The 24,209-nt window shown below is 44.2% G+C and overlaps 2 protein-coding genes across 6 annotated transcripts in view; both read left to right on the top strand.

Annotated features, from left to right (window-relative positions):
• Positions 1-8,276, top strand: part of ACADL (acyl-CoA dehydrogenase long chain) — a 56,893-nt gene extending 48,617 nt beyond the window's left edge. For all 3 annotated transcript variants that reach the window (XM_061607876.1, XM_061607875.1, XM_061607874.1), the window contains exons 9-11: positions 3,335-3,462; positions 6,753-6,839; positions 7,499-8,276. In XM_061607876.1, the coding sequence (XP_061463860.1) occupies positions 3,335-3,462; positions 6,753-6,839; positions 7,499-7,592 (309 nt within the window). In that variant the 3' untranslated portion in view covers positions 7,593-8,276. The remainder of the gene's footprint in view (positions 1-3,334; positions 3,463-6,752; positions 6,840-7,498) is intronic.
• A 5,719-nt stretch (positions 8,277-13,995) lies between these two features.
• The window catches only part of KANSL1L (KAT8 regulatory NSL complex subunit 1 like), a 105,475-nt gene continuing 95,261 nt past the window's right edge, over positions 13,996-24,209 (top strand). The window contains exon 1 of one of the 3 annotated variants that reach the window (XM_061607868.1): positions 13,996-14,348. Coding sequence is in view for 1 of the 3 variants with exons in the window: in XM_061607867.1 (XP_061463851.1) it covers positions 14,771-14,785 (15 nt within the window). In the remaining 2 variants the exon portion in view is untranslated. Of the gene's footprint in view, positions 14,563-14,645; positions 14,786-24,209 lie in introns of those variants that run through there. The other 2 variants (XM_061607869.1, XM_061607867.1) reach the window with 2 other exon arrangements.

Here is a 24,209-nt window from a genome sequence, read left to right as displayed (position 1 = left end):
AGAGGCAGTGGTGAGACCACTCCTGAAAAAGCCTTCCTTGGACCCAGACAATTTTAACAGCTACAGGCCAGTGGCGAATGTTCCATTCCTGGGCAAGGTCTTGGAACGGGTGGTTGCTGGCCAGCTCCAGACGCTATTGGATGAAACTGATTATCTAGATCCATTTCAATCGGGTTTTAGGCCCGGTTTTGGCACTGAGACAGCCTTGGTCGCCCTGTACGATGACCTATGTCGGGAAAGAGACAGAGGGAGTGTAACTCTGTTGATTCTCCTTGATCTCTCAGCGGCTTTTGATACCATCGACCATGGTATCCTTCTGGAGAGGCTCGCGGAGTTGGGAGTTGGAGGTACTGCTTGGCAGTGGTTCCGCTCCTACTTGGCGGGTCGTCTCCAGAAGGTAGTGCTTGGGGAACATTGCTCGACACCGCGGGCTCTCCAATATGGGGTCCCGCAGGGGTCAGTTTTGTCCCCCCTGCTTTTTAATATCTACATGAAGCCGTTGGGAGAGGTCATCAGGAGTTTTGGAGTGCGTTGTCATCAGTATGCTGATGACACGCAGCTCTACTTCTCCTTTTCATCTTCTTCAGGTGAGGCTGTCGATTTGCTGAACCGTTGCCTGGCCTCGACAATGGACTGGATGAGAGTTAACAAACTGAAGCTCAATCCAGACAAGACTGAGATGCTGTTGGTGGACGGGTTCTCTGATCGGATGGTGGATATATACCCTGTCCTGGACGGGGTTACACTCCCCCTAAAGGACCGGGTTCGTAGTCTGGGAGTCTTTTTAGACTCTTCCCTCTCACTTGAGGCTCAAGTAGCCTCGGTGGTTAGGAATGCGTTTTACCAACTTCGGTTGGTAGCCCAGCTACGTCCCTATTTGAGTAAAGAGGACCTTACATCAGTGGTACATGCTCTGGTAACCTCACGTTTGGATTACTGTAATGCGCTTTACGTAGGGCTACCTTTGAAGACAGTTCGGAAGCTACAACTAGTGCAAAATGCGGCGGCCAGATTGCTGACAAGGACCAAGCGGTCCGAGCATATAACACCTGTTCTGGCCAGCTTGCACTGGTTGCCAATATGTTTCCGGGCTAGATTCAAAGTGTTGGTATTAACCTATAAAGCCTTATACGGTGCGGGACCACGATACCTTGCGGAACGCCTCTTCCGATATGAACCGGCCCGTGCACTACGTTCTGCTACGAAGGCCCTCCTCCGGGTTCCAACTCACAGGGAGGCCCGGAGGGTGATGACAAGATCTAGGGCCTTCTCAGTGGTGGCCCCCGAACTATGGAACAGTCTCCCTGAGGAAGTACGCCTGGCGCCGACTCTGCTTTCCTTCCGGCGCCAGGTCAAAACCTTCCTATTCTCTGAAGCATTTTAAGTTACATTGATCTAATTTTAATAATGTTTATTGTATTGTTGATTGTATTTTAATATTATTTTGTTATTCATTGTATTTTTATACTATTTTATGTTCACCGCCCAGAGAGCTATCGCTAGTCGGGCGGTATATAAATTTAATAAATAATAATAATAATAATAATAATAATAACCTGCTCCTTCAGGGGGAGTGCAACCCCATCCAGGACAGGTTGGACATCCACCATCTGGTCAGAAGAACCACCCACTAGCAGCATCTCAGTCTTGTCTAGATTGAGCCTCAGTTTATTAGCCTTCATCCAGTCCATTGTCGCAGCCAGGCACTGGTTCAGCACATTGATAGCCTTACCTGAAGAAGATGAAAAGGAGAAATAGAGCTGCGTGTCATCAGCATACTGACGGCAACACACTCCAAAGCTCCGGATGACCGCACCCAACGGTTTCATGTAGATGTTGAAAAGCATGGGGAACAGAGCTGACCCCTGCGGAACCCCATACTGGAGAGTCCAGGGTGCCGAGCAGTGTTCTCCAAGCACCACCTTCTGAAGCTGACCAGCCAAGTAGGAGCGGAACCACCTCCATGCAGTCCCTCCCACTCCCAACTCAGCTAGTCTTCCCAGGAGGATACCATGGTTGATGATATCGAAAGCCGCTGAGAGATCAAGGAGAATCAACAGAGTCACACTCCCCCTGTCTCTCTCCCGACAGAGGTCATCATACAGGGCGACCAAGGATGTTTCCGTGCCAGAACCAAGCCTGACTGAAATGGATCCAGATAATCGGTCTCATCCAAGAGGGTCTGGAGCTGGCCTGCCACCACTCGTACAAGGACCTTGCCCAAGAATGGAACATTTGCTACCGGCCTATAGTTACTAAGATTTTCTGGGTCCAGGGAGGGTCTCTTCAGGAGTGGTCTCACTACCGCCTCTTTCAGGCAGTCAGGGACCACCCCCTCTTGCAGAGAGGCATTAATCACTTCCCTGGCCCAGCCGGCTGTTCCATCCCTGCTAGTTTTTATTAGCCAAGAAGGGCAAGGATCCAGCACAGAAGTGGTTGCACGAACCTGTCCAAGCACCTTGTCAACGTCCTCAAGCTGCACCAACTGAAACTCATCCAAGAAATCAGGACAAGGCCGTGCTCTGGATACCCCGCTTGATTCACCCGCTATAACACTGGAGTCTAAGTCCTGGCGGATGCTAAAGATTTTATCCTGGAAGTGCCTAGCAAATTCATTACAGCGGGCCTCAGATGGTTCTGCCATGTCCTTGGGGCCAGCTTGTAATAGCCCCCAGACAATTCTGAAGAGCTCTGCTGGGTGGCAAATTGATGATTTGATAGTGGCAGCAAAATATTGTTTTTTTGCTGCCCTCACTGCCCCTAAATACAGGTTACCATAGACTCTTACTAGTGTGTAATTGCATCCACCAGGAGTTCGTCTCCATCTGCACTCAAGCCTTCTCCTATATTGTTTCATCACTTTCAGCTCTGGGGTATACCATGGAGCCGTACGAGCTCTACATAGGAGAGGGCGCTCAGGAGCAGTCATGTCAACTGCCCGGGTCATTTCTGTATTCCACAGTTCAACCAGGGTTTTGATAGGAGCGCCAGCCCTATCAGCTGGTAAACACCACATAGGAAAAAAAACTGTTTCAACTGCAGTATTTTTCTGTCATATAGCCTGGATCATCAGGGAACCTAAGTCTGTACTGGTTGCGTAATGTAGTTAGGATGCAACACAGTATGTATCCTTTGATTTAGACATAAAAAGTTACAGAAGCATATGCTTCTGATGAGATATAAAAATCTATCTTGCGATAGATATCACAGTTGGCTTGTGCTTAACATACCTTGTGGAGTATATTGCTCCCTCCCTACCACCCAAAAAATTGGAAGATAATTTCTTAATGTTTTACTTCCTAATGAATTGTGTTTTTTCTTTCTAAATTGGAAGACTGTGCAGCACAAGCTAGCAGAACTGAAAACACAGATTTGTGTAGGCCGCACATTTTTGGACAGCTGTCTCCAACTTCACTCAGGGAAACGTCTGGACTCAGCCACTGCTTCAATGGCAAAGTACTGGTATGTGTGTCAAACATGTATCTAACCTTCTGTATAAAGATCCCTATATTTTGAACACTTATGTTGAATGTAACTTCACATGTTTCACAGAGTAGGGAAAGCCTGTCTTATAGGGGCGCATGGAATTTCTTGGGGACAACAAATGCCTCCATTATTCTTCCTCCAGTTTAATTTTGTTGGTTCTGTGCACGCATATGTGTGTGTGTGTGTAGCAGGATGAGTACACCAGTGCTCACTTTGAAAAGCAGAAAGTAAAAATGTATGGAAGTAAAAATTCCTGAAATGGTTAGGAAAGTGCAAGGAAAAAGTGTAGAGCTGCTAGTTAACAAACTGTTCTGAATAAAACTAGGTCTGGATGAGTGCTCCACTTGGGGGTATTTCACCACTAAGTGCAAGAAAGAGTATGCAACAGATCTCGGAGGAGAACTTTCCCTATTGGAGGGATCTTTTTACAAGGATTCACAAAATAAATAAATAAATAAATAATAAAACATCCTGATAGGCTGCCACCACAGCTAAACGTGAAAAAACCCTATAGGCTAGTCTTTGCCAACCTGGTGTCCACCAGATGTTTTGGACTCCATCAGCCCTAACCAGTGCAAATGGCACCTGGTTGGCAAAGGATTTTCTAGGCTCTCTGGGAGGATTTCTGAGCCCAACTGTCAGGGACTGCTCTCATTAAGGCTAGCCAAACACTAGAAATATAAACAATAAGGAGCTTTAGATTACTTTCCCAAAGCCAGGAGACTGAAACTGAAACAAAACCTTGTGAAAGGGATAGCTTAGAACAGCCTTTCCCAACTAGTGGGCCACCAGATGTTGTTGGATCACAATTCCCATCTTTCCTGACCGTTGGCAATGCTGGCTGAGGCTGATGGGAGTTGTGGTCCAACAACATCTGGTGGCCCACAAGTTGGGAAAGGCTGGCTTAGAAGAACCTCCAGTCTAGCATACAGGAAATATTTTTTAATGAGAAATTCCTTTTTAATGCAATGAAGTCAAATCTGTGTGTATTTAAAGAATGCTTATTGAGGAAGAGAAAGGGAAGGCAACAATCATACACAGACTTGCAAAGAAAATCAATCAAGTCAATCTAACTTAGCTAGTTGCATTTCATCTTCTTGTGCCATAGCATATACAGCTTTGCTTGCAAGAAAAAGATTGTGAGAGTGTAAGAGCCTATTTGGATTCCTAATTTAGATGAAGCCTGACATTTTTATGGGAACTGGAGACCAGTAAAAGCTACTCTCTTAACAGAGGTGGATTTTTGGGGGGCCAATGGCAAGAGAAGCTCTCTCTGATGTAAGGGTCCAGGTAGGTGATTAAAAATTAATTTAGAGGTTGGCTCACTTCCTTAATGATTCTAGACTTCCATTACAAGAGGGCTAGCCAGTAAGCTATTGTAAATGGAATTAACCTGAGAATGTGTATTGGGAAATTAAAAACCCACTATGTCTGCATACTCAGGGTTCACCACAGTGAATACCAGACGTTGTAGGAGGCACTGTTGGATTACTTCAGTATATAGGAGTTTGTCCGGGGGGTGGGGTGGGGGGAGAAAGGAAGAGATAAAAATGGGAAGACGACAGAAGAATGTAAGAGAGTTGCTTTCTAGTTGCTTGTCACTAATAATACTACGCACAGCCACATTTCATGTATCTAAAAATGTTGTCTCTGGATGAAGAATTGCTATTTTCTCAGTAGCAAAATATTAGTTTGAATACTGAGGAAAATGTATTATCCTCAAAATAATTTGATACCATTAAGTAAGCTGCATATTCCAAATGGATAATACTGCATTTATTGTGCTATAAACATCTGGAAAGGCACTTGGAAAGTAGGAAAAAATCTGGCTGCATTGGAATCTCTGTTATTTTAAATTACTAGGTTCCTTAGATTTGGAAACTGGGTATGCTGGAGCGTTTACAGGGATGGTCAGTTCCAGTCTTTGAGCTGAATGGGCTTGTCAGCTGATTCCTGAAGGATTATTTTGTCTCTTCCCTCCTCTTTTTTTTTTTTTTTTTTTTTGAGGAGTCATTTTGACATCAACTTCTAAATGGCTCTTGGCAAAATAAAGTTTGAAGACTATGGGATTAAAAGTCTGAGTTCCATAAGGATGCTTAATTGCAGAGCTGAAAGGCTTTTAGAAACAGTAACAGTAACAGTTACAGTAACAGTAACTGTTGAAGATCTACGAAATAAGTAGTTCCATATAGCAAACTATATAAACATGGACTAGGTATTTGATATCAAGCATTTTCCTAAATCTGTCTGATTTTTAGGATGGAAATGTTGACCACTTGCAATATTATAAAAAAAAATCCTGACCGGGGCTGCCTCATTGTTCCATTTTTTATTAGCCAGAAAAAGCCCTTGGGTTGTTATTGCTGTTACATATTAACTTCTGCTTCAGCAGACAAAGTTAGACAAGTAAAACATCTAAGGTAATACTTTGTACTGATGCCAGATTAAATTAACTACATGGTTGAAAGAAATCATGTTAGATTAGAAAAAGAACAGAAAACATTTTTGTGAGACTACACCAGTTTCTCTCTTGTGAAAACTATAGAAAGAGAAACAGACACAAACAACAGAGTGCAGACGGGATATTTCCAGGAATGGAACAAAAATTTGGGTAGAAATGCCTGACAGTAAAGTAATTGTATTTAGCTTCTAAGAAAAGGAAATCACAATTGTCTTTCTGTGGTACTGTGCACATATTCCGTGGCCATTCCTGGAATGTGCCGAATGATAAACCATTGTTATGGCCACATTTTGAGTATTTCAACCCATGATGTCCATATCTTAACTTCTAATAAAACTCTTTTAATTGCTTCCTCAAATAAAGTAGTTTCTTGATATGGTTATTATTTGAGTTTGACTTTGGCTATATTCACAGAGAGAGGTTCTCCTTTTATTGTTGAATGGGAAATGTTCCTAGTCTCAGAGAATGCATGCGCATTCTAAACTGGTATTGAAAACATTTTTGAATTAATTGTTAGGAGATATGCACCAACCAAACTATGTTGCCTAGACAGTGCTTTTATCATGAAGGAAAGCATTGCATAAAAGGGAGCTGTTGAATTCTAAATGTTGTACTAACCTGCATTTAAAACCTTTCCTTTGTAAAAATGTCTACAGCTATTACATTATTCTGAGCATTATACAAGCTATTTGAAAATTGTACACTTGGCATTTTTTATTTATTAAAACTGTACAGTAGTGCAACTTAGTCAAAAAGACAGTTAAGCTCAACTACTTTGGAAACAGATTTTCCCTCTCTATTTAAGGGCTTCTGATCTCCAAAACAATGTGGCTACTCAGTGTGTACAACTCCATGGAGGATGGGGATATATGTGGGAGTATCCAATTGCAAAGTAAGTGTGACTACTCTTTATTCTCATAATCATGCTGTTTTGGGGGGTAAACTGATCATCCATGCAGAGAGAGGTTTTAACAGTCTTCCACTTATCCAGTTAATCTACAAGCTGTTAAAGAGTTTTTTTGTATTCTTTAAGTACAAAATGTTGATACAGGAACTTTAATTGAGCCCCTGTGTCTCCTATGTGCCCAGTGACTGGCTGAAACGTGGAGACTCATCCTTAAACTGGATACACAATAAATATTAAATAGTCAAACTAATGTGTGATTCTTGGCATCTTCACCTAACATTTGTGTTGTTTGGGGTATATCATTAGTCTTTGTGGTCTAAATCCTGTATGGACTTACTGTCCTTTCAAACATTTAGGGTCTCAGCTTTTTGTTCTTAACAATTATGAATATTGACACATTCTTAGCACAGTACAGTATGTGAGAATGTATCAACACTGATAAAACAATTGCTCTGCAAAAACTATTTTGAGCAATGTACACTCGAACTTTAGGAGCAGTTTTGTTGCCAGGATCTGAGTCTGTCACTATGTGTGTGTGTATGTGTGCAATATATATATATCCCCACCCACAAAAAGACATGCATGTTTCTATCTAGAGAAGTACTGGTTTGTTTTACAGTCTACACATTGACATTTTTCTTCAGATCTTTTGTAGACTCTCGTGTTCAGCCAATCTACGGTGGTACCAATGAAATAATGAAAGAGCTCATTGCTAGAGATATTGTGATCGACAAATAGGTATCTGGTTATTCTGATAGATAGTTCCAGATCCCATTTCAGCTGACCTGGAATTAAATTGTGCCAAAAATAAAAACAGGGAGATGGTCTAATTGAAGAAGAGGAAATGGCATTTAAAGCCTGCTTTATAAAACATTAGTAATAAAGATTACATGTTTCTTTTGTTGATCTCTTAATGTTTAACATAGATTAATAGTAAATGTTTTTTTCTCTCTGATGGTATAACTCCAAATAGTTGTTTGCCTTTTTGAATCTATGTGATGAATATTTGGACAACAAGGTCACAATTCTTTGTCATCTAAAGATGTTCTTTAAAACCTAATGCAATTTGTTCTAATCCTAAACATTCAAAATTAAACATATCACATGTTGGAGGAGGGCAATTATTTGGTTAAAGGGAAAATATTAACTGTGACAGCTTATATAATGGAAAACTATTTTTAAACAGTCGGATGTGGCCTTATTTTTTTTTTAAAGTATACCTCTTCTGGTAATCCGTATGGCTATGTTTCTGCATAAGCACAGAAAGTATTAAATATGACAGTGAATGGGCAGTTACCTAATATTAACAGGTAATTGCAATAGAATATCGACATTTATATGCAATTCAAAATTGCCTTATTCCAACATGTACCTATTTTGTATAGAACAATAAATGAAATAACTTAAATGATAAAACAGTAACATCTAGCAGTTTCATAGGTGTTTTCTTCTGAGCCTTAAATAGCTACTTGAAAGAATCATGCTCCAAAATGTATTACAGTGCTCCAAAATATATTACAAGATATGGCACATTGGACGAACAATGTGATGCCTGCTGAATGTGGTAATAGTGTTGAAATAACTTCAGAGAGCTAATACCTAGCAATCAATTAAATCAGGGATTGCTAACTTTTATTGGCCCCTGGGCACATTTACAAATTGGAGAAATTGCCATGGGGACCTCCCACAATCTGCAATCACACAAACACCATGACTTCTGTTGGTTATTGAAGCCCAGTTTCAACAACAGGAAGGGAACCTGTGGGTGCCATTGAAGACTTCTGCAGACTCGCATGGATGCTATGTTGGCAACCTCTGAATTAATCACTATTTTAGTAAAGCAAGGACTTGTTTTTTGTAATGGTATGCTTGGAATAGCTTTATAACATACTGTTATTTTTATTTCATTTAATATACAAATAGGGAATGTTTTGCATTTAAAAAAATCTAATTACTAGCATTTGTTGGCATGATACAAAAATAGTAGAACATGTTATTACTTTTGTGCAAAACCTACACATGTTGCTCTTAATGTGAGATGGGGAGTAGATGTGGCCTGTGTGAAAGATATTGAGTGGGTCTGACTGTTCCCAATTGTCTCAGAATCCTACAGGGATAACAGGTTTTGTTGGTGGGCTCTTGTTGTGTCCACATCAGGTGTTTAGGGGATGTAAGGAGAGCTATGGGTAATGCCACCACAATTTCAATGATCCATGGGTAGAGGGAGATACAGCTAAGAGGAGGTGGTGAGCTACCATAGAAGATGAGGGCAAGGCTATCTGCACCTTGTTCCTCGCTCCCACTCCTCCCATGGATGGGTTCCTCATTGCTCATCTGCTGTGCCCACTAGCCTGTGTGTGTACTCTTGCTTAACACTGTATCCATACACAGACCACATTCATTCATGATTTGATCATGGATGAGGATGCCGATTTGGTGTGCATTACCGAGACCTGGGTGGGTGAGCTGGGAGAAGATGATCTGATCAAGCTTTGCGCACCTGGATACTCAGTGCAACACCAGCACAGGCTGTAGGGGAGGGGGGGAGGGGTTGCTGTGGTCTACAGGACTTCCATCTCTGTCACCAGGAAACCACTTTGTCTTGGAACTGGGTGTGAGGGCCTGCACCTGGTGTCAGGCCAAGGAGACAGTAAACTAGGGTTGCTGCTGGTATAGTGTCCTTCCTTCTGCCTGGCAGCTTCTCTGACAGACCTGGTGGAGGCTATCTTGGCTGGGGTACTGGATGAGCCCAGAATGATAGTAGTGGGTGATTTCTAAGTCTATGCTGAGGCTGCCTCTAGTGTTCTGGCTCGGGGCTTCACGGCCTCCATGATGACCATGGGGCTGTCTCAAGTTGTTACTAGCGTGACGCATAGGACAGGGCACACCCTCAACTTGGTTTTTGCTCCATATGGAGGAAGGGGTGGTCTGGAGATGGGGGTGGTGGATGTCACCCCACTGTCATGGTCAGACCACTTCCTGGTGAAGTTTAGACTTACTGCTCTGATCCTCCCCTGCAGGGGTAGTGGACAGATTAAGATGGTCCATCCCCGGAGACTAATAGAATCCACAGGATTCCTGAATGCCCTGGGGGAGTTCCCAGTAGATAGAGGAGGTGACCCTGTTGAGCCATTGTCATGCTGTGGAACAGTGAGGCATGTTAGGGTCTTAACATGGTTGCCCCTGAGTGCCCTCTCCGGCATTGTGAAGCCTGGTTTGCACTTTGGTACACCAGTGAAGTAAGGGCAATGAAAAAGACTGGATGACAGCTACAGCGCATGTGGCAAAAAACATGCTGTGAGGCTGATCGGGCACCAGCAAAACACTACTGTGCCTACCGTAATGTCTCTGCCACCATCACATCCTCAAATAACCATCCAGTAGAGCTTTTCCATATTGTCAAGGGCGTGTTGACATCAGCTCTAGGAAATGGAGTTTTAGACTCTTCAGAGGACCATTGTGAATTGTTTGCAAGGCACTTTGAAGGTAAAGTTGCTCACCTCCGTAGCAATCTTGATGCCCCATCCACATCTACTGTAATCCTCAGTGAGGTGTCCAGTGCAATGTCTGCTGCAACTTCTTTAGATCGATTTCAGTTGATGCAGCCTTATGACGTGAACAAGGTGCTTGCAATGATGTGGCCAGCAATGTGTCGTCTTGACCTTTGTCCTTCTTATTAAAGCTTGCCAAGGGGGGTTCACCAAGTGGATCCATGGTGTGGTCAATGCATCATTGCAGGAGGGAGTGGTTCCAGCCACCCTGAAAAAGCCCACCCTGGACCCATTGGTATGTGACAACTACCACCCTGTCACAAATACTCTCTTTTTAGGGAAGGTGATTGAGAGGGTTGTGGTGCAGCAATTGCAAGTACTCTTGGATGAAACAGATTATCTTGACCCATTCCAATCTAGGTTCAGGCCTGGTTATGGGACTGAATTGGCCTTGGTCGCCCTGATGACCTTTATCAGGAGAAGGACAGGGGGAGTGCAACCCTATTTTTTTACTTGATCTCTTGGCAGCTTTTGATACCATTGACCTTGGTATCCTTCTGTGCTGACTTGGTGAGATGGGTATTGGAGGCACTGTTTTACAGTGGTTCCGATCCTACCTTCAGGTCTTTTTTAGAGAATAGCATTGGGTGATTGTCTTTCGGCCCCCTGACAATTGTGCTGTGGGGTGCCACAGGGTACCATCTTGTCCCCAATACTGTTTAACATATATATGAAGCCGTTGGGAGCGGTCATCAGGATATTTGGAGCAAGGTGTCATCAGTATGCTGATGATACCCAGCTCTATTTCTCTGGAACATCTGAATTGGGAGAGTCTGTGCAAGCCCTTGACCGCTGCCTGGACTAGGTGGTGGGCTGGATGAGGGCCAATAAACAGTTTGAATCTTAGCAAGATGGTGGTGATATGAGCTGGTGGTTCCCAAGTTCGGATAATTGGTCAGTTGCCTGCTTTGGATGGGGTCGTATTCCCTCTGAAAGAGCAGGTCCGTAGTTGGGGTGTTCCTGAATCCATATTTGTTGCTAGAGGCCCAGGTGACCTCAGTGGCTAGGAGTGCCTTTTACCAGCTTTGTTTGGTAAGACAGGTGCAACTGTTTCTGGACTGGGATATCCTGACCACTGTTGTCCATGCTCTGGTAACCTCCAGGCTGAATTACTGTAATGTGCAGCTGCCTTTGAGGTTGGTCCAGAAGCTGCAGCTGATGCAAAATGTGGCAATGTGACTGCTCACTGGGGCAGGGTATCACCAACATGTCACCCAGCTGCTGAAAGAATTGTACTGGCTGTCTATTAGCTACTGGGCTAAGTTCAAGGTTCTAGTTTTGGTGTACAAAGCCCTATGCAGCTTGGGACCAGGATACATGAAAGACCGTCTTACCCCTTATATACCCAGTCAATCACTATGCTATGCAGGTGAGGGCCTCCTGCAGATACCATCTTATCAGGAGGTCTGTTCCATACAACATAGAAGCGAATTCCCTCCCCTTAAATATTAGACAGGCGCCATCTCTGTTATCTTTTTGGCACCTGCTGAAGACCACCTTCTTTCAACAAGCCTTTTAAGTAGAGACCATATCCCAATCTGTGTCTGTGCTGGAATAACTTTGAAGATGTTTTTAAAGCTTTTTTTCAAAAAGATGTTTTTAAAGATGTTTTGTTTTAATATGTTTTTTAGAATGTTTTGTTGTAATATATTTTAAAATCTGTTTTTATGATATTTTAGAGTGTTTTTAGTGCTTTTGTTTGCTGCCCTGGGCTCCTACTGGGAGGAAGGGCGGGATATAAATCTAATAAATAAATAAGGACCATGTTGGTAGGAACTGAATGTGTTAGCATCATCTTATAGTAGTTTGCCCCCCAACAATAAAATAATGAATTACTCTAAAACAAAGCTAGCAGAGCCCTAAAATAAATTGTCATAATAAAACTATATCAACTTGGCCAAAAAAGGTTTTACTCGGTGCCAAAAAACAAATAGATCATGCCAGGCAAGCATCTCTGAGAGTGGCAATGTTGGAGAGAGGGCAACTGTGTACAGCCTGTTCAGATTCAGATGTTACAGAGATAAAGAGTTGGGCATGGTGTTGCTAAGTACTTGAGTTTGTCTACTACTAGCACCATGCTGCTGTTCTACCATAAGCTGGGTTTGTCCTTTTGTAAATCCTAGATTTCCCCTCATTCTGTGTAAAGTTGATCTAACATTGGAGAGAAGCTGCAAAAAATAATAATAAATCTATTTGCCTGGATATCTTGTCTTATTTCATTCTATTGCACTTTCCCATACAAATTGAAGATTGTAATTCCACACTGATTTAAATGGAAATGGACTGCCTTTAAGTCGATTCTGACTTATGGCAACCCTATGAATAGGGTTTTCATGGTAAGCGGTATTCAGAGGTGGTTTACCATTCCTCCCTCTGAGGCTGAGAGGCAGTGACGGGCCCAAGGTCACCCAGTGAGCTTCATGGCTGTGTGGGGATTTGAACCCTGGTCTCCCAGGTCACAGTCCAACACCTTAACCACTACACCACACTGGCTCTCTTATCAGGATATAAGTCCCATTAAAACTTTGTGGGGCTTATTTCTGTGTAGGATTGCAATTGTCTCACTTTTTGTAAAATGAACACAAAGGTATTCTATTAATGGAAATGGAGTGCCTTCAAGTTGATCCCAACTTATGGCTACCCTATGAATAGGGATTTCATGGTATGCGGTATTCAGGCTCCTTGGGACTATGCAGCTTGCCCACGGCTGCACAGGTGGCAGGGCACATAACCCCTGAGCCACTCACTGTGGGGGTGATTTTTAGCTGGCCCTTGACACCCAGGAGACATGAGTGGGAATTTGAACTCACAGACTCTGGACTCCTAGCCGGGCTCTCCTCTCCACTGTGTTATTAATAGTAAAGTATAAAGACAAATTCTTGATTTATTTATTACATCTGAACACCAGAAACTCTTAAGGTGGCTGTGTTTCTTGCCATCTCTCCATCCACTTTCTAACAACTTTTGTAATAGCTAGTTACTTGTTGTAAGTAAGAAATCCTCACAGGAGACTATGGAAGAAAGTTTTACAATTTACAATAAATAATAAACAATAAAAATCATGCCATAAATGACTATAGGTGTGTAGTTGTGCCATTTGTGTGTGTGTGTGGTTAGTAACTGGTAGTTTTATTTCCAGGGCTGCTTTTTTAATACACCCCACACCTTCTGCAGTTAATTCTGTGCAGATGTTTTGCATGTGAAGCTGTTTGCCCTTCTCACTACCAACTTGATTCACATTTATATGTGAACTAACTTCCATGCAGATAAGTCCCATGTAGTTCAGTAGTAAGTATAAAGCGTTGCAGGCTATTCTGGAAAAAAGCGCTTTTCTAAAAAGTTGCCATAAAACTTTACTTATCATTGGCTAAAACGTTATTTGACGATTGAAGCAACTAATGCAACCACCTTTACGTATTGTTTTTGGGATAAGTGAAGCAGACGCCGTCACGCTGTTGTGGCGGATAAAAAAATCTCCGCACGTGCATTCACAGGGGAAATAAATGATTGGTGTTTGGGTGGGGACCAGGTGGAGCAAGTTCACAGAACGGGGTTCAGGTGCAAAAGACGACCTAAAAGAGAGAGACACCTGCCTCCGCTCTGGAAACCTGTCGAGGAAAGGAGCTACTGCTACCACAGGTTCATTTGCATAGCACCGCCCACTTCGACTTCAGATTGGCCAGTTTACGCTGCCGACTCGCAGCGGAGGCTCCGCTCCCCTCCGCCTAAACTAGCGTCTGTTCCCGCTTGTTTGGCTGCCGAGACAGCTTACTTGGAGCCGAGCGAGCGACTGTTGGAAGAGCAGCGGGGAAAAGAAGGCGACTTGCGAAGGCAGACGGTGGGGGCCGAAGAAGCGCGGTCGCTACTGAGAAGTAAACTAGGATACTTGGAGCAGAAGGAGAAACGAGCAGGGAGCGAGCGACCGAACGAACTTAGTTGGCAGGCAAGTCGGTGCTTCAGAGGGGAGGCAGAGGAGGGTTGCTGCCAGTGACGGTTTCCCTGAGGGAGTTGATGACAGACGGTTGGTTCCCAGCAGCTGCAGACGCCACCGCCTCACGACCCTCCCCCCCCGTTCCTCGCGCGCGGGCAAGCGTGAAGGCCCCCCCCCGGCGGCTCGTAGAGTTCTTAACAGTGGCTTAACGGCGGTGGCGGAGAAGGTAGGGAGTGGGTGGGATTTGAGAGGGGGCAATGGAGGGATAGCGAGGCATGGCGGTGGCCTTGGAATGCGAGAAGGGTGGGGTCTGAGGCTGGGAGTGAAAAATTATGCTCCCGCGCCCCTGGGTTGTGAAGGGAGGGCCGTGACGTAAAGGGGGAGGAGCCCATGTGCAAGAGGTAAAAGAAGGGGAGAAGTTTCCAAAAGAGTTCATGAGGAGAGGATGGGTAGGTGTCTATATAAAAACCCGAAGGACCAAGCATGAGAACTTGTACATATATATTGTGATTTTGAAAACATGTATTTCTCTGTATTTACTTTCTCACAATAAACTTTATTTTAGACCTTAGGATACAGTCATACCTTTGCATCCAACATGGAGTAGTAGACTACTTTAGCGATAAATCACTTTTGTATTTCTTCCCCACTGCCAGCACAATTTGCTCTCTGGTGGGAGTTTCTCTGTGCTAATTGCTGGGAGTGCAAATGAGGAGAGTGCTGTTGCTCTCTGGTCCTGCTTGAGGGTTTCGCAGAAGCATCTGGTTGATCACCGAGAGAATGCTGCACTACATGGGCCTTCAGTCTGATCCAGCAGGGCTCTTCTAATAAGAGTCCAAGGACATAGGATGATGGTAGACATCCAGTTACTGTCTCAATCCTATACATTGAGAGGGGAGATTTAAAGTGCACTGCATGTAGTGAAAGCCACATCGATAAATGTTTATGATATGCAAAAATATGTTGAGTGGAAAATATTGCCTCAGTTGTAGATGTATGTAACTCAGGTTGCTGGCAGGCCTTTATCTATTAGATAGATATTACAGTTCTGGCCATAATTTCTCCATTATGGGTAACTTGCTGGAGTCTGGATTTTCAGATATACTCTGAATTGTTAGTACCTAGTAGTATGGTGATAACTGTATATAAGATGTAGCGTAACTAGCTTTTCATGTGCCCTGTGCAAGGTTTTATTTTTGGGCCCCTTAATTGTTTTGGGGAAAAAATAATAATAAAGCAAATATGATATAACAATTGTTTATAAATAATTTTCATTTCAGCAAAAATAATAATAAAACAAATACGATATAACAATTGTTTATAAATAATTTTCATTTCAGCAAATCCATTTCAGGGCCCCCTTCGTTCTGGGCCCTGTGCCTGTGTACCTGTTGCACCTGCCTAGTTACGGCACTGCTGTAAAATGTTGGACTTATGCATCGCAGTACTATGATTAATGGCACCACTATTCCAACACTTAATGTAGATAAATTTTCCAGCATGTTACTTTCAACTACAAATGCCAAGAATTGAACTGGGCATCATCTATGTGCAAACTTGCCCTTTAACAGTTTAGGTTGATCTTTGTCAAACAAATAGCGTTTTGAAAGGAATAAAATGGTTTTGTTTGATAGTTTGTATATTAAATGTTAGACCAGCACTAGCAGCTGGAGATGTACCAGCTTCTAGGAAGCTGGGGAAAAAGGCTCGCTTTCATCTCTCTCTCCAGTACTTCTGTTTTTTGGTTGACAGCCTCCAATGGAGGAGCTATGAGGGAGCCAGTTTTGAATCATGTAGCCTCATGAAAAGACCCCACCCTGCTGAACATTGTTTGTTTGTTAATTTTCACTTTGCTCTGTACTTATATATTAAGTCTAGATTATTTTTTGTAATAGTGGGTTGTGTTCAGTGTATTGCTAAGACAAATGTTTTGTCAGTACAAGCATTTCTCCTTGCACAACAGAATATTCTCCCCTTCTTCCCCCATGTGCTCCCTAAATCTGTTCTGGAGGTGGAGCAGATTGGGGGGACTGTTTTGCTTACACAGTTATTTAGTTGAATACAGCCCATTGATTTTTTCTCTGTTGAATTGTTTTGTAAACTGGTGTTCCTCTCCTCCTGCAATGTTTTGTATTTTGATAATATGTGGATATTTGTTGTAAGCTGCTTTGGGCACAGCTCACTGTGGAAAAACTGCATATAACTAACTAAATCTAAAAACTGCCATCCTTAATTTTTTAAATGTGTCAAAGGAACAGCTGTTGACATTTTCATTTGGTCTTTAAAATATGAAACAAAATTTGAATAGAACAGTGAGAGATGTGCTAATTTTTTATGCTTCCCATTCTGTTTAGTAGGAAGGGGTAATTCTGTGAAGATGGGATGTATATCTGCTGTTACAGTATTTGTTAATATGTCTGAATTCGTATAGGACAAAATAAACTAAATATAAAATTTGCACTCATATTGCAGACTTTCTAAGACTGTGAGGAAGGAGATAGATCCCAGTATTGAAATTCTTTAAATCAAATCTTAATGTAAAAATGTTTAGATGGATTGATGAAGGATTTGTGATGGTCTGCCCATGTAAAGAACTATAATATAACAGCAGAAATGATCATATGTCTTCTAGGCCTTGTTCACTGTAAAGGTTGTGGTAGCATTGATTAATCTGGATATTTTCCCAGAAACAGCTCATGGTCTCCTCAGGTAGTGGGGTGACCAGCATGTTGGAGTTTGTGGTGGGTCTTGATACCTGTGATTTAGATAGTAAGTATCCTGAGGCTTTTGTGTTCTTTAAAAAAAAATAAAAACAAGGGTATCACAGTAAACTTTACAATTTTATTACCGTAAATGTTGAGCAAAACCCGATGTTCTTAGGTAATATTAGTAAAAGCTGTATCATCTTTTTAGTGAAATTGTTTGGCATTGATTCTTTCAAACAAGGTTCTTAACATGCTGCTTTGCCTTTGCAGCCCAGTCCACAATCCATTAAAAATAAATCAGTCTTTTTGCTCTTGGCATATTTAAAATCATAGAAACAAAATATTCTTTGGTGTCAGTAAGGATTGTGGGTCTCTGTCTTGGTGACAAACAGTACTGAAATTGTTTTGTAATCCTAGTCATCAAGTAGCGTATTCCGAGCCTTGTTTGATGAAAGTTTGTAAGTCCAACAATCACTCTTCCATCCTGTATTATCAGAAATTGGGGGGAGAGACAATAGTATAGGCTGGGTGTATGTCACATGGCTTTTGACCATGTACTCATTCTCTCTGCTTTCAGTTGGGTTCCTCAGAAGGAGCAAGAAGGCAGTAGAGAGGTGACAGTTGGCTTCCCTTTTGCTCAGCTGAAATAGAAAAGGAAGAAAGCAGATAAGGAAATAACAGATTTGCTTCAGGAGGAGAAGCATTCTTCTTGCTTACATGTTTTTGGATCTCTACACTGTTTCCATAATTGAACAGGGGATGGGAAAAACTGTTTTGGCAGCTGGGGTGGTGGGGGCAGAGCATAGGTCTAAGTTGCCAACTCCTAATTTTTCTGTTGCTCAGGGGTTGGAAACCTTTTTCAGCCTAAGGGCCATTTTCCCTTTTGGGCAACCTTCCAGGGGCCACATGGTAAGAGGCAAAAGTAGGCAGAGCAGCAAATGTGAATTTTACCTTTGCATAGTTTTTTCACACTCGCATACCCTCTTCCTTATCCAAGCAAGCAAGAAGTATTATCAGAGTATAATGTCGTATCCAGGTTGGGACTCAGGAACCAGACCAGTTGATGAAAGCAATTCAGTTTTTATTAAAGTAATATCCAGACAAAGACTACGCCTTCTCATGAAGTTTCACTACAAAAACATAACCTGCGACTTGAAAGAGAGTTGACAGAACAAGAAACCACTATCCCCCCTGTCCCTTAAGAAGGGGACAATCTGGCACGAATTCTCTCACTCCGCCTCAAAGTGCTCTCATCCGTGCCCCTCCTCTCCTGCTTTTTTTGTTGCCTCTTTTGCTGTCTCCTTGAATGTGGTGAAGGGGGAAGCACTTCCCCCTCCTCTTCTGAAGGCTCTGCTTCAAGTATGGGTGAAAGCGGGGGGGGCCATGCCTAAACCATCTGGCTGCTTCTCCGTGCTTTTCCCTGGCTCAGGAGGAGGCTGGATTCCCCCTTGCCCTCCCTCCTTCTCCAACTGCTCTAAACTCGAAGGACAGGGAGGAGGCATGGGAAGCTCACGGGAAGGGAATGTGTCTGTCGGACTTTCAAGGTCTCTGCTACCAGACAGTTCTAACTCTGAGATTCCCTCCCTCCTCTGCTTCTTCGCATGGCTCTGGCCAAATGACCCTCTCCCCTTCCTCGTCTTCTGAAACGTCAGGGCGCCAATCCTGCATCCTGACATCATCCCCACCCCCATACTGTGCTCCCCCCAACTTGTCAGCTTAGGACGATGGGGAAACCGTTGATGAAAGTTTTTTACTAAGTCTGGAGCATGGACGTCGCTCTCATTTTCCCATGACCTGTCGGCTGGTCCATAACCCAGTGAATCAAATACTGCAGCTTATTACGCCTCCTCCTTGAGTCTAGAATTTTTTCCACTTCGAACTCAGTTTGCTCATTCACAATTAATGGCGTCCCTGGAGGTTCCGCCGGTCTTAAGTCACTGGGAGGGGCTGCTTTCGTTAACAAGGAGCGATGGAACACAGGGTGTATCTTAAAAGTATCTGGCAACTTCAAACAGTAAGCCACTGGATTGATTTGTGCCTCTATTTCAAAGGGCCTCACTCTCTTATCCTGCAGCTTCCTGCACTTGCCCGGCATCTGGAGAAAGCAAGTAGACAACCATACCATGTCGCCTACTCGAAGGGGGGGGGGCCCTCCCGTCGATGTTGATCAGCAATCCGTTTATACTCCGTTTTGGCCTCATCTAATTGTTGCTTCAGTATCTGCTGCACTGCCCGAAGCTCCTGCAGAAATTCCCCTGCCGCCGGTACAGGCATACTTCCAGTACTGCTAGGGAAGGTTTGGGGTGAAATCCATAATTAGCAAAGAAAGGTGTTTGTCCAGTACTAGTATGCAAGGAGTTATTATAAGCAAATTCTGCAAACTGCAAATAGGAGACCCAATCAGTTTGTTGGTAAGACACATAACAACGCAAATACCTTTCTAGAACGGCGTTAAGTCTTTCCGTCTGCCCGTCTGTCTGGGGGTGATGAGCCAAAGAAAGTTTTAACTCAGTCTGCAGCTGTTTCCTAACAGCTCTCCAAAACTTTGCTGTAAACTGAGTTCCTCGGTCCGAGACTAGGCTATTTGGCAATCCATGCAGTCGATAGATTTCCTTTATGAACAGTTTTGCTGTTTCTCTAGCTTCTAAGGCTCCTGAGCAAGGAAGGAAATGTGCCATTTTGGTCAAGGAATCCACGATAACCAATATAGCCGTCATTCCTTGTGACTTCGGTAAATCAGTTATAAAATCCATGGAAAGGTCCTTCCAGGGCTCGGTGGGCATGGGTAGAGGGTTCAGCAACCCTACCGGCTTTCCCGTGTCTGTTTTCGCTTGCATACAGACAGAGCAGGATTTTACATAGTTCTCAATGTCTCTGTGCATTTGGGGCCACCAAAAATCCTTAGCCACATTCTGAATGGTTTTAAAGATGCCAAAGTGCCCAGCCGTGATAGAGTCGTGACATTGGCGCAAAATTCTGAGTCTTAGGTCCCCCTTTGGCACATATCTGGCAGCTTTAAACCACAACAGTCCATCCTTCCAATGGAAACTTACGTCTGCATCCTGGTCCTGTTCCATTTCTTGGATATATTGTTGCATGCATGGATCCCCCTGCTGTGCCTTCCTGAGCTCCTCTTCCCATGAAGGCTGGCATAATCCCAACATCAGCTTCTCCGGTGGGACAATGTACTGGGGGGAACTGCCAACTTCATTTCCTTTGTATTGCGGTTGTCTAGACAGAGCATCTGCTCTCTGATTTTTTGCATGGGCATGGTAAGTAATTCTGAAGTTAAACCTGGCGAAAAACTGCGACCAATGTATCTGTCTTTGGTTCAGTTTCCTTGCTGTTTGCAGACTTTCCAAGTTCTTATGATCAGAACGTACTTCTATCTGCTGCTGGGCTCCCTCCAAATACTGTCTCCAATTCTCAAATGAGTCCTTGATGGCTAACAGCTCTTTTTCCCACACTGTGTAATTTCTTTCAGCATCCTTTAATTTTCTGGAGAAATACGCACAGGGATACAATTCCTTCCCGTCCATGCCTGGCTGCAGAAGAACCCCTCCTATGGCCAGGTCTGAAGCATCCGCTTCCACGACGAAAGGGCGGGTAGGGTCAGCAAAACGCAAAATAGGCTCGGATGCGAATTTCCTTTTCAGTTCCTCGAAAGCTCTTGATGCGTCCTCTGTCCATTGAAACTTTCCTTTTCCCCTTAAACAGTCAGTAAGGGGGGCTGTTAGCTTGGAAAAGCCTGGGATGAATTTTCTGTAGTAATTGGCAAACCCCAAAAAACGCTGTACATCCTTCTTGGTGGTCGGCTGGCCCCAATCCAATACACAACTCACTTTTCCTGGATCCATTTCTACTCCTCCTGCCGAGATTCAATATCCAAGGAAGTCCAAAGATGACAGATTGTCAGGATGCAGGATTGGGGCCCTGATGTTTCAGAAGACGAGGAGAGGGAGGGGGGAATTTGGCCAGAGTCGTGTGAAGCAGAGGAGGGGGAAGAATTCCCAGAGATAGAACTGTCTGGCAGCCAAGAGCTTGAGAGTCCAGCAGACACAGCTTCTTCCCGTGAGCTTCCCACGCCTTCCTCCCCTCCTGTGAGCTTAGAGCAGCCGGAGAGGGAGGAGGGGCAAGGGGGAATTCAACTTCTTCCTGATTCAGAGAAAAGCCAGGAGAAGCAGCCTGACGGTTTAAGCATGGCCCCCCCGCTTTCCCCCATCCCTGAGGCAGAGGCTTCAGAAGGGGAGGGGGCAGCGCTTCCCCCTTCACCTCGTACAAGAAGACAGTTAAAGAGAAAGCAAAAAAGGGAGGAGAGGTGGGGTGGAGATTAGAGCACTTTGAGGCGGAGTGAGAGAATTCGGGCTCGAATGCCCCCTTCTTAAGAGACAGGGGGGGTAGTGGCTCCTTGTTCTGTCAACTTTCTTCTATGTTGCAGGATATGTTTTGAAGGGCAACTTAATGAGAAGGTGCAGTTTTTGTCTGGATATTACTCTAATAAAAACTGATTTGCTTGCACCACCTGGTCTGATTCCTGAGTCCCGTCCTGGACACGACACAGATCAAACCCACATTTCTCTAACTTGGCATACAAATGATTCTCAGTCTTTTCAACACAGTTTTTACGTGTTGATCATGTTCTTCCTGGTTCTTTGAAAACACCAGAATATCATTCAGATAACAAATCACGTACTGATCCAAGAGGTCTCTAAACACTTGGTTCATAAACTTCTGAAACACTCCTGGCCTTCCACATAGCCCAAAAGGCATCACCAGGTATTCGAATTGACCATAAGAGGTGTTGAACCCTGTCTTCCATTCATCCCCCTCCTTCATTCGAATCAGATTATACGCCCCCCTTAAGTCCAGTTTCGTGAAGATTGTTGCCGAACGCAGTCGGTCTAACAACTCCGGAATCAAGGGCAAGGGATAGCTGTTAGGTATGGTGATTTGATTTAAGGCGCGGTAGTCATTACAGGGTCTGAGTTCACCTCCTTCTTCACGAATAGCAAGGGGGCCCCTGCGGGGGATTGTGAAGGACGGATAAATCCTCGCTTCAGGTTTTTGTCCAAAAACTCTCTCAGAGCTGCTCTCTCTGGTCCTGTAAGGGAGTAAATTTTCCCAGCTGGAATGCTTGCTCCTGGCACTAAATCAATAGCACAGTCATAAAGGCGATGAGGGGGCAACGCCTCTGCTTCCTTTTCGTTAAACACATCTTCAAAATCCACATATTTTGAGGGAAGTACCACTTCCTTGGTCTCTTGCACAGCTCCTGCCAGGGCTTTTACGGTTGTCTCTGGCTGACAGTTCTCGTGACAGTACTGAGAAGTGAACCATACAACTGCATCCTTCCAGGCTATTTTTGGGTCATGCTTGGCTAACCAGGGCATTCCCAGAATCACCTCAAAGTTCGAGAGGTCTGACACATACAAAGAAATGTGCTCTTCGTGCCCAGGGATTTGTAGCTTCAATTCCTCTGTGGCTCGAGTCACTCCACCCAACTTTAATGGTCGGCCATCAATCGTTTCCACTGATAAGGGGGTTTCTAATTTCCATTGTGAGATTCGGTGACGTTTTGCCAACTTTGCATCAATGAAATTGGTGGAGGCTCCACTGTCAATCAGTGCTGTAGAGTTGAACGTTTCTCCTGTGGAAGTTGTAATCCGAATCGGTAGTACCAGTACCCCTTTGGAAGGGGGCTGTACTACCGGAGGCCCTTTGTACACCACGGCACCCAGCCCTCCGGCCTGCATGAGAGCTGGGTATTTTAGTTTCCCGACGGCCCTGTTTTCTCTGCTTTAAGTCCGCATTCCCTAGCAACGTGTCCCAGCTTGGAACAATAAAAACAGAGACGTTCCCGATGACGCCTTTCTTTTTCTTCCTCTGAGATCTTCGGACGAGCCCCTCCCAACCCTTCTCCTGTGTTACCTGTCACCCCGGGAGTCGGAGGGATTTTACTGCGAGAGGCTGAAGCTGAGTACCTCTGTAGGTCCTGTTTCCTCTCCAGGCGTCTTCCTTCCAACCGGTTGTCGATTTGCAGGCACAGCCGAATTAGCCCAGGCAGATTCGTTAAGGGTGTAGTTCTGGCCAGATCATCCAAGATCTCAGCATTCAGTCCACTTCGGTACATAAACATCAGGGCTAAGTCATTATAACCAGTTTCCTGAGCCAGAATCTTAAAGGCATTGGTATACTCTGAAACGGTTCCTTTCCCTTGCTTCAGAGCGCCCAATTGCCTCGCCACAGTCTCAGCTCTCTGAGGGTCCTGAAACATCTCGGTCATGGCTTGCATAAATCCTCGATATCTTCCTAGAATGGTATCCTTTCTTACCAGATATGGTGTGACCCACTTGGCTGCTTCCCCTTCCAATAGACTGATCAGGAAGGCCACTTTGGCCGCATCACTAGGAAATTCTGCATTCCTAATGTCCAGATACATTTCACATTGAGCCACTAAGGTGGAGAGTTGGTCACTCTGTCCCGCATATTTAGGTGGTAGTCCAATCGGAATCTTAACCACAGCGGCTGAAGGGGCTGTCCGCATTTGATCTATCGTGGCTTTCAAGGTCTGATTGTCAATTTTCAACGCTCTGACGCCAACAAGGTTTGGACATCTGCCTGTAAATCTGCAACAGTAGTCCTCAGTTGTCGCACTTCCTCCGTCTCAGAAGTGGGATTTGTCCCCCCTGCTGCTCCCTTTTCCATCTTGTCATGTTCAAGTGGTGGAAGCGTTGAGGGTTGGGTAGGTGGTTCTGTCAAGCTGTCGTATCCAGGTTGGGACTCAGGAACCAGACCAGTTGATGAAAGCAATTCAGTTTTTATTAAAGTAATATCCAGACAAAGACTACGCCTTCTCATGAAGTTTCACTACAAAAACATAACCTGCGACTTGAAAGAGAGTTGACAGAACAAGAAACCGCTATCCCCCCTGTCCCTTAAGAAGGGGACAATCTGGCGCGAATTCTCTCACTCCGCCTCAAAGTGCTCTCATCCGCGCCCCTCCTCTCCTGCTGTTTTTGTTGCCTCTTTTGCTGTCTCCTTGAACGTGGTGAAGGGGGAAGCACTTCCCCCTCCTCTTCTGAAGGCTCTGCTTCAAGTATGGGCAAAAGCGGGGGGGGCCATGCCTAAACCATCTGGCTGCTTCTCCGTGCTTTTCCCTGGCTCAGGA

Source organism: Rhineura floridana, chromosome 2, assembly GCF_030035675.1.
Source record: "Rhineura floridana isolate rRhiFlo1 chromosome 2, rRhiFlo1.hap2, whole genome shotgun sequence".
NCBI classification, from domain to species: domain Eukaryota; kingdom Metazoa; phylum Chordata; class Lepidosauria; order Squamata; family Rhineuridae; genus Rhineura; species Rhineura floridana.
The sequence above is the reverse complement of the archived record's forward strand: the minus strand, read 5'-3'. Positions and strand labels throughout refer to the sequence as shown.